Below are 14134 nucleotides of genomic sequence, written 5' to 3'. Positions count from 1 at the left end.
TACGCCTGTTTCCTCGACCTCTCCAAAGCATTTGACCTGGTTTGTTATGATATCCTGTGGCAGAAGCTAAACGATATCAAGTTGCCCCCCGAAGTAACTAATATGTTTAAATACTGGTATCAAAACCAGGTCAATGTAGTGAGATGGTCGGGGGCTTTTTCGGAGCCGTATGGGTTGGAATGCGGAGTGAGACAGGGGGGGCTGACCTCACCGAAGCTTTTCAACCTTTACGTGGACGCGCTGATAGCTCAGCTCAGCGACACACGGGTCGGCTGTCATGTTGACGGGGTACCAGTCAATAACATAAGTTACGCCGATGATATGGTTCTACTGAGCGCTTCGGTCTGTGGCATAACGAAAATGTTAGGTATCTGTGAAAAGTACACTCGTGAACAAGGCCTGACATACAATGTAAAAAAAAGTGAATGTATGGTCTTTCAGGCCAGGGGAAAGCGACTAACCAATATCCCGCCTGTAAAACTTTATGGAACGCCACTACGATGGGTGGATAAGTTTAAATATCTGGGTCATTTCGTTACCTCTGACCTGAAGGACGATTCAGACATAGAGAGAGAACGCAGGGCGTTGTCTGTCAGAGCGAACATGATAGCCCGCAGGTTCGCACGTTGCTCCACCGAAGTAAAACTTACTCTTTTCCGAGCTTACTGTACCACCTTTAACACGGGCGCGCTGTGGGTCAGTCATACGCAAAAACAGTATAACGCCCTGAGAGTTCAATATAATAACGCGTTCCGGGTGCTGGTGGGGCTGCCTCGTTTCTGTAGCGCATCAGGGATGTTTGCGGATGCAAGGATGGACTGCTTCTACACCATCATGCGGAAACGCAGCACATCACTGGTGCGCAGGGTGCGGGCCAGCCCCAGCAGCGTCCTGAGCGTGTTTGCGAGTAGGTTTGACTGTCAGTACATGCGCCATTGTTGTATGATGCATTTACTGGCAAACAAAAACTACTAGTAATTTTGTAATTTTAATTTTATTGTATTTTAATTTTTATTTTGGTTTTAATTTTGATTTTAATTTAACTTAATTTTATTTATTATTTTTTGTTTTTTTTTTTTTAAGTGTGTAATTAATTAATGTAATATGGACCATCATGTCTGAAATAAATGATTTTTGATTTTGATTTTTTTGAATCCAGAATCATGGTCTGATGATTTAGACCCCTCAGTATTTGTTACGATGTAGCTGCTCCCGATATTAATTCACCAACATAATTTATGTTATTTAACAATCTCGTATTTTTAAGGGGAAGCATAACTTTTTCAGGACAAGTCAATATTTTCCCGTTCTTAATCAACGTGCTCTAAAACCTGAGACCCCAAGACACACTTGTCTTAGTAAGTACCTATATACTGATTGTGACTGACCTCGTCTGGAAATAAGTCGGAATAAGTTCCGCGGAGATATTCTTATTTTTGTACATTATGAATGAATCTTGAGCAAGTGTGTCAGGATCCAAGCAAATGGAATTCAATAGACTCTGTTTACCCCGGTGGCAAATATGCGTGAGTTTCTTTTTGTACGGTCACGAGCATTAATATGTATACATTTTGGTACCATGTCACATTAACTTTTTTGACAAATTGAACTGTAAGTCTCACTAAATGTCAAATATAAAGCACATAATAACGGGTTCTTACCGCGTTTAAATGGGGATATGAGACTCCCCACTGGCTGACTGGTTATGATAATAACCGCGTAAACTTAAAACAATGTCAAATATGTTAGTGCGACAGAGTCCTAAAGTGGGTACATTATATTGCTCATGAATGTACGAATATTTATGTAAGTACATGAATCTTCACTTCATTAATAATTATACAAAGGAAAATCTGTATTTTTTTCTAAGTAGTATTCTATTATCTGTGTCTAAAAGATTAGGGTGTGAGGATAAAATACAAAATCTACTAACGCCATTTTTTCACCTGACAACTGATAGCCATTGGGCTCAGTAGGTACTCGTAAAAGGCTGGCAATCTCTCACCTGACCACAGAATGATATAAATGTTCGATTATGCAATGTGCGTCATTACTACGATTAGTGTTTAAAAATCGAATTTGAAAAGTCTTTTACAAATATTCTAACTAAAAGGTCTCTAAATCTAATCTCGTCATTTATTATTCTTAAATTGGTGATACTTCTCCCGGTCACACCCCGGACACTTCACACAAAACAACGTTTTACACAGACACTAAACATTAACGTTATCGTACACGCGCATCTACGATAGAAGACTAAAGTAAGACCAAGGGGGGTGAGGTAAACCTAACTTGGCCGCTGGAGGGGAGCGGAGGATGCCGTTCTATCGTAGAATAATTCCTTATTCTATGACCCGGCCCTTGAACTCATTCATTGCTTTTATCATTAATTCGACGTCGAAAGCCCCTCGAGGCTACTACAGCCGGTTCAAACCTCCAGGTGAACGCTCTTCACTTCAGAGCCAATAGTCAAAACATTAAAATGTGTAGGTAGATTTTCTCTAACTTTTCCCATCAACAGCCGAATCGTCGCAGTTCGTAGTTAGCAATTGCTTTCTAAATAACTATTTAAACACTTTAATCCCCTGGAAATTTTCAGGTAGATACTACTAAATAATGTCATATTAAATGAGGAAAATGTCAAGCTAGGGAACACTTTAGACGGGAGTTTGACAGTAGACCCCGAGCAATGGGTACGTAGAGAGTTACCTAAATGCCTATCGCATTGCGTAATGATATGAACTACATAATTTAGTACTTTTATTTGAGTTGCAAGGGGAGGTTGTATGCGCTACGGGGCGCCCTAAACAACCCCGTGGCGGCTATCAAACACAGCCGCGGGCTATTTGTAGTCCTCAACCAAGAGGAGTGTAATGACCTAAAACTTCGTACCACATACACGTAACAGTACCCGAGACTGTTGTCAACGGAGGTAAACTTGCGTAATCTTACATAATTACATGCTCGTAGATCTAATCTTTGACTTAAGCCAACGGGATTTAGATCAAGTGAAACTACCCATCAATAACAAAATATCACAATTTATTGTTCATTTATGCATTGTTCATAAGGTATGTATGAACGTGAATTGAAATATGAAAATGGTTAACTACTTAAGTACTTACAATGAAACCAAGAATCTTTTTTCTCTGTAAGTAGGTACTAATAGAAACAGTCAAAGCATTAAAGGCTATTACGGGTTAGGTTATTATCACTAAACCTGCGCTCGGACTTAGAGACGGTGCCTCTCGGCTCAAACAGGTAGCACTGATGATAAGCACTGCCGAGTACCCCGGTAAAGAAAGGTTCGTAGTTATAAATCAGGTACTGGTTTTCCTCAGCGGCATTAGCGAAGGAGTGACTGCTCTTTCTGCATTTGGTGACGAAGAAGTCCATGAAATATCGGTTCGCTCTGACAGCGTTCATTGAGTGAGGATAATTCTTGGACAACTTCCACTCAAAAGAATTCTTCTCAGGGTGGAACTGAACGCCAAAGAATGGGTACCTGGAAATGAAAATTCATATATAACATATGCTCACGACTACGTCCCAATTGGACTAGTCAGAGGTACATCCATCGCAAGATGAACTAAGTACCCACACGTCACCGACTTTTGTGAAAATCCGATATCAAACCTAATAGTTACAAAAGATAAAACGACTTTTTTAGTAAGTAAAATTGACATAATATATATTTCTATAGTAGGTACCTTAATCAAGTTGCGAACTTAATAATTAAATACCTATTGTAACTTTTTCAGATGAAAGTGGTGTGTCAGGGTCGTAGTAAGTGGGATTAATAGCCAATTCGTAACTTCGATAATCGCGAAAAATAATGCAATATGAGGCCTTTGTATAAGTATTGGAGAATCTTCTTGTAACATGACATATCTGTTCATATGATATTATTATATCATATAATATTATCGCTTCTAAATGATTCTATTTTATCAATCGATAAGATTAAATTCGCTCTTGAGTTACTAGTCGAATCGTACAATACGATACCTATGTCTTAAACATTACAAAAAATGTACTTACAACAAGTGACTTAGTTGCTAAGGAAGCAATTTCTTCCAAGCAATCATTGTGTACTTCTTGGACCCTTTGAAAACGTATTTACTTACTTAAAGCGTAGGGGGCCATGTTTTCTTACAATACAATTCTCTTTTCTTACCTTCTGTGTTCTATACTTGCAATGAACTCTACGCCATGTGCATCATGACTATAAGATGTGACTTGCCAATCGTGTATGAGATTATGAGATTTTAGATTCTGAAACGAACAAACATAATGTTGCAGATAACGTTTAGCATCGAATATAGGTAATATGCCTAGAAGAAATTTTTGAAAACCTAGTTGGGACCTAGAGCAATAAATAAATCGCCCAAATTTGTTCAGCGACTAATAATTTTTCACCTAAAAGTTACTTTTTGCATCAATTATACATCAATGCCTAAAAGTCTATACACCATGTAAAATATCTTTAAACCAACAAGGGTTTACGTACAAGTTCGATTATAGACACACTATTAAACTCAATTGGCCATAAAAGCAATACCGAGGATAATGATGTAAATTAGGTAAGTACATACTTCATCGACAATACAGAACTGATGAGCGTTCACGGTAATATTTTCATTTGCCAACATCTCAATGACGTCAGCGGGCGCCCCGGCAAACATCTTGCTGCGACGGAAATCTGTAAATAACAAAGAAGGTTTTATTAAAGTCTATTTATAAACATTGTTTGTAGCACATTATATTTCTTACATCACTGAAGGGTAGCCTAAAAACACCTACTTATACTGAAAAGTTGTTTATATTAGCCTTCGAAGTTTGCTTCGGTGCACAAAAAGTACCTCTAAGTCGATTAAGTATAAAAAACAACTGGTATTTACCATAAATTGGGCCGCATAAATTGTAATTAATAAATATTGTTTTTTAACATGAACGATATCGATGTACTGTAGCCAAGAACTTCGCGTCACATTTAAACGGAACCATAAAATAAAGAATAATACTACATATAGAACGGCAACTCTCCGCTCCCCACCAGCGGCTGAGCTAGGTTTACCTCACCCCGTCAGTCTCACTTTAGTCTTCAATCGTATGGGCGTCAGTAGTCACACACACAAATGCGCGTGTACGATAACGTCAATGTGTAGTGTCTGTGTAAAACGAGGTGTTTTGTATGAAGTGTCTGGGGTGTGACAGAACTACGTTGCAACACTTGCGACACGTTATGAGAGTTCGCACGTTTCAAGCGTCAGTATTTATATTTATAGAGAAATATTGATTAATTATATCACGTTGCGGAGTCGACTCATTAACTCGCTGGAGAACAATGCGGCACGTTAAAAGTCGCAGGTTCCGCCTACTATTTACTTAAGTACCTACCTTCCTACGTAGTCGTTGCATAACCTAACCTGTAATAATTGATCTGGTTTTCCCTTCGGATTGAAAGGTTAGATGCCAATAGTGTAAAAAAGAACCCGTATACTGTAAACACTGACGTATCTATAACCTCTGGTTAGGCATGAGGACCCGGGAATAAGTCTAAATAAACACCTGGTCATGCTGAACTAAAGGGTCAATTGATTGTAAGGAATTTGTAGTTCTAATTAATAAGCAGTGCTATTCTATCTAAATTACTGCTTCTTATTCAAATTCAAAATTCAAATTCAAAAATATCTTTATTCAGTAGGTAACATATTTACACTTTGAATCGTCAATTTTTACATAACGAACGTCTAATCCGCCTAAAACTACTGTAGCATCTCACAACCTGTATAGGCCGGGGAAAAGAAGCTGCAAGAAAAATCTAGACGTTCTTTAAAAAAAAACATAAAATATTGTTATACAATTGAGTAATTTAGCTGCCTAATATCAACCCCATGCATTCATAAAATATCTTGTAAATAATCACTTCCTAAAATAATAACCTTTTTTGTAAAGTTTCTGTTTTTTGCAGACATATGGCCTAGGACTGAGGGGTAAGGCGCGTCCTACTTCTGCGTAAAAAGTTTTTCAATAACCACGAGTCCTAAAAAAACATGGCGTAAAATATATTATCGCTACTGCTCATATTACATTCGATAACCTACCTACCTAAAATGTTAAAACGTACATTTTTCTTATTCTGGGATTCTTATAATTTGTTTTTAATTTACAAGTCCTTTTTATAGATCTATCTACCTACCTACATTTAATAGTTAATTATCGCGAACCTTCGTAAGCAAGCCAAGCCTTCTGTCAACATTTTTTTCAAAGTATTTCATTTTTAATATTAAAAAAAATATATAAATGATCCATGAAAAATTTTGCCTATATTTTCTTTCAATTCAACCGGAGGATTCCGGATTCCTACAATTGTTTGAGGGGATACATGTATCCAGGTATGGGACGTATAAAGACTGTTTATGTTATGTTTTTTTTTCACTTACCATTAGTAAAGTTGAGCGGCAAATTATCGTAAGAGTAACATCTGATCCTGTTTTCCTCTTCCCCTCGCCCTGACGCGAGTATGATGAGGAGTTCAAAGCCGAGGCAAGTTCCGAAGATGGGGAAGTAGTCACCGGCATCGTTCAGTTCCATGGCAATCTCGTAAATATGCTGGCCAGCGTCCGCGTACCCATTTGATTGGTTAAAATACGTCGCTCCTCCAGGAAATAGGACTCTTAAATTGAAATACTCACATCAAACATTTCTAAAGCAAATTAGGTTATAAAGTAGGTTAGGGGAAGCCATGGTAGCCCAGTTGGTAGAACACCTGCCCCTCATTTTGAGGTCGCTGGTTCGCATCTAGCAAAGGCCTAAACCAATGATTGTCGAATTTGTTTTCGAATTCATGTTTGGATCATAAATGATTATCACGTGCTCAGTGGTGAAGGAAAACATCGTGCGGAAACCCGCATTCGCGAGAAATGCTTTTTCAGAGGTATACATGTGACCTAACCTGTATTGGGCTGGTTTTCCCTTCGCGGGTTGGAAGGTCAGACGCGCGTCAGTCGCTTCTGTAAAAACCAGACCTGTCAAATCTTCAGGTTAGGTAAGCGGACCCTGTGAAAAACGGGATAATATGATGATAAAAGGTAGGTAGGGTAGGCTATTTAAACTCTGTTCTCGGAGTTAAACCGTCAATTTGTATTCATTGTGATTATACGGGTAACGTTTTACGTTAACGATATAGGTAAGTAAATAAAAATAAAAACTTACCCATTGATTTTAGACATGATGTTCTCATAGTAGGAGCGATCTCTACCAATCCTGAAAAGACAGTTTTAATCAAAAGAGTTGCATATGTATTAAACTTTATAAATATATAATACTAGCGACCGGCCCCGGCTTCGCTCGGGTGCAATGCTGAGGAAAAAATGAAATTATTTACGACATCACATTAAAACCTCAAAAATAACAGTATTTCTCCACTATTTAATGGATGTTATTATACATATAAACCTTCTTCTTCAATCACTCTATCTATTTAAAAAAACCACATCAAAATCCGTTGCGTAGTTTTAAAGATTTAAGCGTACATAGGGATATAGGAACAGAAAAAGCGACTTTGTTTCATACTATGTAGTGATATTGCCTCTTCTAGGATAAGTAGAGCGCAGCGTAGATAAGTAATTTTCTCATTGCTTACTCTCTACCTCATTACCAATAACCTGATTGTCCGAAAATAAAATGACCGCCTTCCTTCGGAAAGCCCATTAAAGCCACTAGTCCCAGCTACTACTTATTGAAGTAAATATGTAGTCGAAACATGAGCCTTGTCAAGGACCTTTGGCAGCTCTAATAATCACAATTGGGTTCGTGAGATCGGCCAACCACCTTACAACTCACACAAAAGAAGAGAAGAAGAAGGAGACCCGTCAAAGCGCTGTTTATTGATCACTTACATAATCGGCACGACCCTCGCACCAGACGCCTCGACATCTTTCACGTAAGACGCGGCTATGTAGCTGGTGAAGTTCTCTTCAGGGTACTTAGTGTGGAGGTAGAAGGACTGCTCCTGGGACAACACACCAATGATGGGCCGGTCATTGACCTCCGCCGGCTCGCTCCTCACCACCACCGCACCTTCGCAGTGCAACAAGTACACCACAGTCAACAGCAAAGCAGCCTTCATGGTGACAAACCCCACCCAAATATGCACAGAATCACTCAACCACCTACAACATTATATAGGGAAATTATCAAGATTATCTCCCTCAATCATTTCACAGTTAATGGACTTTTATCACAGATCTTTATCGTGGATAAATTTTGATCTTTCCGTTAGATTGCAAATTATTAAACAAAACAACTGCTTTAACGCAGATCTTTAACATTTTAGAACTAGAACTCCAATAAATTACCTAAATATATCACACTTAATCACTTCTACGTAATAATTATTTTATAAGTAACTGACCATAAGAGAACTATGTTAAAAGCATCGTTCACTAAACAAGCTGCGACGTTTTGTACTAATTTAGACTTCACATGTGTGGATTTCATGGAGTAGATACTTTGTTTGTTATCTAAAAATATCTCATCTCCGGTCGACGTGTTCCGAACTTCACTCGAGTTAGCATTTACGAAACAATTTCGAAAATTTCTAACGACTTGTTTTGCTCAGATTCACACATGACATGATAATTACTTTAGATTGTTTAGATAAAAACCGTTACTGAAACCACTTAACAAATTACGAGGTAAGTAAGTACTATTATTTTCTATCTATAACATTAATTGTTGATATCAATAATCATTAGGCGAACAATGATTTCGAGTGCAAACACTGTCTTGTTAGGTAATATTCACATTTTACACATCTTGTTTCTTTTGGTATTTATCAATATTTATTTGTTTATTAATAAACTGCAAATATGAGAACTCTGATCAGTTTACTTATTAATCATTCAAGCGAAGGGCATACATAGATGTTGGTTAGGTATATTGTAATCATAAGTACCTAAGTAGGTAGATACGTCATATCTTGCCGTTACTTGATTGATTATTACGTGATACTAATAGGTAGATGGTAGATAAGATCACCGACACAAACTAGGTGGGTAGATCTGTACATCTACGTACAACAAAAAACCATGCACTCGCTAAATTAATGCAGAAAGATTATGTATAGGAAGTTAGGTACTGAAAAAACTATCGCCGCGCTTCGTACTTCAAGATCTGCTTGTCTGTCTATACGTAGGTATGGATGAGACGCGCAACAACAAAAAATAATAGAAACCGAGCTTAGAAGACGCTTGCCAATCATGTTTTAAACCAAGCAAAATAAACTTAGACTTCCTATTAAATACGAAATTCAATGAATTTATTTATTTCACGTTCCTAGATATGCTAAAATAAGATACACAGTTGGCCGGTCTTTCTTCGAGAAATGCCATCTGTAGACAACTCTCTGAAGCTAATGCTACGTGATCGCTCTACGTTCTACCTCCTACGCCGTAGTCGTATAAATCGTCAGGTGCCTATGGATACCGATAGAGGGCAGTAGGTAGAGCTTTTTTTTTTGCGGTTAGTGACATAATTATTATACATCAATGGCTGTTTGTAACAAAAACAACATAGATAAATGACTTACAACTGCCGTTACAATTTTAACAAGCTACTGTAGTATTTTTACTATTCCTACTACATTCTTACCTTGCTCTTGTAATGTGTTTTCAGGTGCGTTACGGAAAATGTACCCTAAAGTATTCCAATATTTTACTATTTTTCTGCCTACAAAGAATACAATCAAAAGGAAAACGTTTATAATTTCCATGATATTTATTTTAAAGCTTAGTTAAATATATTTAATCACGCACGGTTTTCAAGTTTCGGTATGACATACCTACAATAAATAGGTGATAGGTGCATATAAAAAACAAATCGATGGAAACAACGCATGCGCACTTTCCTAAAAGGTTTTACTTTATTATTTTTTTCTATGTAACTTAAACTTAATGTTATTAGTTACAGTAAACAAAAATAATCTTTCCTTTTTTAAAAAAAATAGTCACCTACCTATTCTTCTAATTTAATGATGAGAGATCGATTGAGAGATCGCTTCGATGCTGAACGAACAAAATACAAACGAATTTAGCTCTTGTTTCCATACTCAAAGGTTTAACTAGGTAGATGAAACTTAATTATCTACACGGATCGTAAAAACCGATAGAGGGATTGTGTCCACTCCAACATGATGGACCATGGAATGTGCTAAGACTGGATAGGATGAACTGTATGGTGACAAGTGATCATCCCATCGTCACCCCGTAATGTGCATCATGTCAAAATGCCCTTAGGTTTTCGTATCACCACCGTATCAAAAACGACTGCAAGCTGTCTTCTGAACGTTTGTGACTCTGCTCACCCCATAAGGAAATACGGAAATGACTGTGTATTATATTTGTTCAAATAATCTATAGATAGCTAAAATATTTTATTAATTTTTTTGTGATAAATAGGTTCACGTCTGACCACAGCAAGGACCAAGTATTGACCAGTCTTTCCCTGACTGATGGTTGGTACCTACTCTACCTAAGTGACGATGCCCGGTGGAGTGGAGCTTACTTATAGCCATAGAATAAGGAATAATATTATATAAAACGGAAACTCTCCACTCCCCACCAGTGACTGAGCTAGGTTTGCCTCACCCACTGTGCTAGGGCGACGTACTTTACCTATCGTTATGCCTACTTATACCCGACCACTCTTTCAGAGAATGACTCCTCCAGGCCAATATACATTTTACATTGTGTTGCCTAGCTGTTTGACGCCATGGCTTTGCCTGGAGGATATACTTAGGAACCAGACACGACTGAAGCAGGTAGGCAGGGGATTGTTGTCGCGACAATGAGACATTGGTGCTAATTCCTGTAAATACCGTCTAATTTTATTTTAAGTTATATCTGTCATTTTCTTATCCGCCGAAAAGGAAAGGGACGGGTAATCGACAAGCATAAAATTTATGGAACACACGTCAATTTTAAGCACAAATCTAAACCAACCGTCTAAAAATTTTACATCACTCAATAACCCGACACGTTCATTTACTCATTCTTCCTAAAATTAAGAGCTGTGTGTGAATCATCCGTCGCTTTCCTTTTCGACGGATATGAAAATGACAGATATAACTTAAAATAAAATTAGACGGTGTCTCCAGGAATCGGGGCCATTATCTATCTCACAAAAAAATGTGGATAGTATCGGAAGTAACGAAATTCGAGAGTATCAATAGTCATTATCGTAGTTGTTCGTTTAACATCACCCAGGGACATGAATCAATGACGTGAGTGACTTCACCCCCTAAATATCGAAATCAAATGTCCGAAATTGGGCCGAAACCATTTACTTCGAAATTGCTATTCCAGTATGATTCCAGTTACTTACCAAATTGTCACGAGTGATGACATAGAATAGGAAATAAAATAAAGGAATAATACTTCAGTTATCTACACTGACCTTTGTTAGAGGAGTCGTTTATTGCAGCACTATTATGAGCACTTAACAAAGACCTTGTGTAGAAGGTCTTTGGCACTTAAACATAATCAGATCTTATAATATTAATCACTTTCACTACTAACTAAACCTTGTACTAAATATATTTTCCATCATATTTAAGTTTACATTTTTAACCATATTTTTTATTATTGATGGCATTCTCCAATTTTATTAGATTGGCAGTCTATCTGCAGCGTCATTGCCATAAAAGTTCATTCGGTCGATGGTAAATATTTGCAAGTGGTAACATTTTTAGTGACAAATGTATTTTTTGTATGGCAATATTGCATATTCCTCCATGTCAAAAGAAAAATGCCGCTGCCAAGAAGAATCGTAATGATAAAGGTATTTTGATAATTGTTATTGCTTTTGTAATCATTTTCGTTCTACTTACGTATATTCGAATCTTTTAATCGGAATTCAGAATGCTATTGGCTTCTGATGTAATAATAAGAATTAAACTGATTATAATCGGTTGTGTTTTAGGTTGGTTTCCTGCGTTGACAGTGGAATACGCGTATTTTCTTTTATAAGTCAACAATAGCATACAAAATGTTCGAAATGGTAAGTCCTTATTATTATTGATTCATTACAGTAAACGTTTAACATTTTATTTTCTACTTACGAAGTCTATAATCACGTTCAAATTGGTTTTCAGAACACCGCGGAACCTATGCAAGTGGATGTTCCACTAGAGGACAATGAGAACAACGAAACCGAATGTTACGTTGTCGAAAATCCTACACTAGATCTGGAAACATATGCCGCGTCTTATACAGGTTTTGCCAAGTTGTACAGATTGATGTTTGTGGCAGATCATTGTCCTTCACTGAGATTGGAAGCTCTCAAAAGCGCAATTTCCTACGTTATGAAAACTTACAATGTGAGTCTTTACCAAACACTTCACAAGAAACTGGCAGAAGCAATAGCAAGTTCCGGTCTACCTGATGTTGCTGCTGTTGGTTCACAAGATATCCCAGTGCTTGACACTATGTGGGTAGAATCAAAAACGAAAAAGGCTGCCATAAAGCTGGAGAAGTTGGACACAGACTTGAAAAACTATAAAACAAATTCAATAAAAGAAAGCATCAGAAGAGGACATGATGATCTAGGCGACCATTACCTAGACTGTGGAGATCTTACCAGCGCCCTGAAATGTTATTCCAGGGCAAGAGATTACTGCACTAGTGGCAAACACATTATCATGATGTGCCTCAATGTAGTTAAAGTGTCAGTGTACTTGCAAAATTGGGCACATGTACTGAACTATGTTTCTAAAGCTGAGGGCACACCTGACTTCAATGAAGTTCCAGGGAAGGACTCAAATCAATCTATTTTGACTCGTTTAAAATGTGCTGCTGGACTTGCAGAGCTAGCAACAAAGAAATATAAATCTGCTGCCAAACACTTTTTAGCAGCCAGCATTGATCACTGTGACTATCCAGAACTGCTAAGCAGTAACAATGTTGCAGTGTATGGAGGTTTGTGTGCACTCGCCACCTTTGACCGCTCTGAACTCCAGAAGCAAGTCATAGTTAGCAGTTCTTTTAAATTATTTCTAGAACTAGAGCCACAGTTACGTGACATAATTTTTAAATTCTATGAATCGAAGTACGCTTCCTGCTTAAGGTTACTGGATGAGATGAAGGACAACTTGTTGTTAGATATGTATTTAGCACCGCATTTAAATTCACTGTACATGCAAATTCGCAACAGAGCACTGATCCAATATTTCAGCCCCTACCTCTCAGCTGACATGCGCCTCATGGCTGCAGCGTTCAATCGCACTGTGAATGCTCTTGAAGATGAGCTAATGCAGTTAATTCTGGATGGCCAGATTCAAGCTCGTATCGATTCACACAACAAAATTTTGTATGCTAAAGATGTGGATCAGAGAAGCACCACTTTTGAAAGAAGTCTGGCTATGGGAAAGGAATACCAGCGACGGACATCTATGTTAATTTTGCGTGCTGCCATGCTCAAGAATCAGATTCATGTAAAGGTGAGCCAACTACATTCTGTCAATATAATAATTTCAATTACTCTTGAGTAGCCAAAGTTTCTAAAACATAATTTCATATTACAGAATGTGGGTCGCGAGACAGGTCCTCAAAGTGGAGAAGCACCAGGTTCCAGCACTAGCCTCACGCCGCGCACTTTCGATACTGTGCCCTTGTGATGAATCTACTCATAAGATAGTCAACTCACTTTTACATGACAATTTAAATATAAGTACCACTTACCAAAATACATTCAAACCCTACTATCGAACAATTACTAATATTTTTGTTAGTCCCTTAAATCCAATTCATGTTATTTACTTTGTCATGTAAAAAATGATCTTAATTTTAAAAGAACTCTTTTTGTGTACTGAATAATATCCGCTTTTGTTTTTTCGTTTATTGAGGAATAGATCCGCGTGATTTCAGCAATTTGCCACACAATGTGCTGATATTGTTTTAAGGAAAATGTTTTATCAGCAATCACAAAAACTTGAACAGCTGGTGCAAGCATTATTTCTCAACATTGTTTATACTGAATAATTCTATGTAACCATAAAAATATTATGTCTACGTAATTTTTAATAACATTAAAAAGTAAAGGCATAATGAGTTTTATTTTTTTTTATTTTATA

The 14134-nt window shown here is 37.4% G+C and overlaps 2 protein-coding genes across 5 annotated transcripts; one reads left to right on the top strand and one right to left on the bottom strand.

The window, feature by feature from the left end:
- Positions 1–3021: 3021 nt before the first annotated feature.
- LOC126372342 (gamma-glutamyl hydrolase A-like) lies at positions 3022–11633 on the bottom strand. 4 transcript variants are annotated; one of them, XM_050018045.1, is made up of 7 exons: positions 11389–11633; positions 7905–8177; positions 7219–7269; positions 6447–6679; positions 4596–4702; positions 4178–4275; positions 3022–3505 (listed from the first exon to the last, which is right to left on the bottom strand). In XM_050018045.1, exons 1-7 carry the CDS (start codon positions 11409–11411, stop codon positions 3184–3186), a joined length of 1107 nt encoding a protein of 368 aa, XP_049874002.1. In that variant the 5' UTR covers positions 11412–11633; the 3' UTR covers positions 3022–3183. The 4 variants fall into 4 exon arrangements, with proteins under 4 accessions (XP_049874002.1, XP_049874003.1, XP_049874001.1 ...); XM_050018046.1 differs by having other exon boundaries at positions 11461–11631; XM_050018044.1 differs by lacking the exon at positions 11389–11633 and adding an exon at positions 8420–8570.
- A 106-nt stretch (positions 11634–11739) lies between these two features.
- LOC126372340 (COP9 signalosome complex subunit 1) lies at positions 11740–14108 on the top strand. Its single transcript, XM_050018042.1, has 4 exons — positions 11740–11844; positions 11986–12063; positions 12158–13501; positions 13586–14108. Exons 2-4 carry the CDS (start codon positions 12052–12054, stop codon positions 13676–13678), a joined length of 1449 nt encoding a protein of 482 aa, XP_049873999.1. The 5' UTR covers positions 11740–11844; positions 11986–12051; the 3' UTR covers positions 13679–14108.
- The last annotated feature ends 26 nt before the right edge of the window (positions 14109–14134 follow it).

Source organism: Pectinophora gossypiella, chromosome 14 (assembly GCF_024362695.1).
Source record: "Pectinophora gossypiella chromosome 14, ilPecGoss1.1, whole genome shotgun sequence".
NCBI lineage: Eukaryota > Metazoa > Arthropoda > Insecta > Lepidoptera > Gelechiidae > Pectinophora > Pectinophora gossypiella.
The sequence above is the reverse complement of the archived record's forward strand: the minus strand, read 5'-3'. Positions and strand labels throughout refer to the sequence as shown.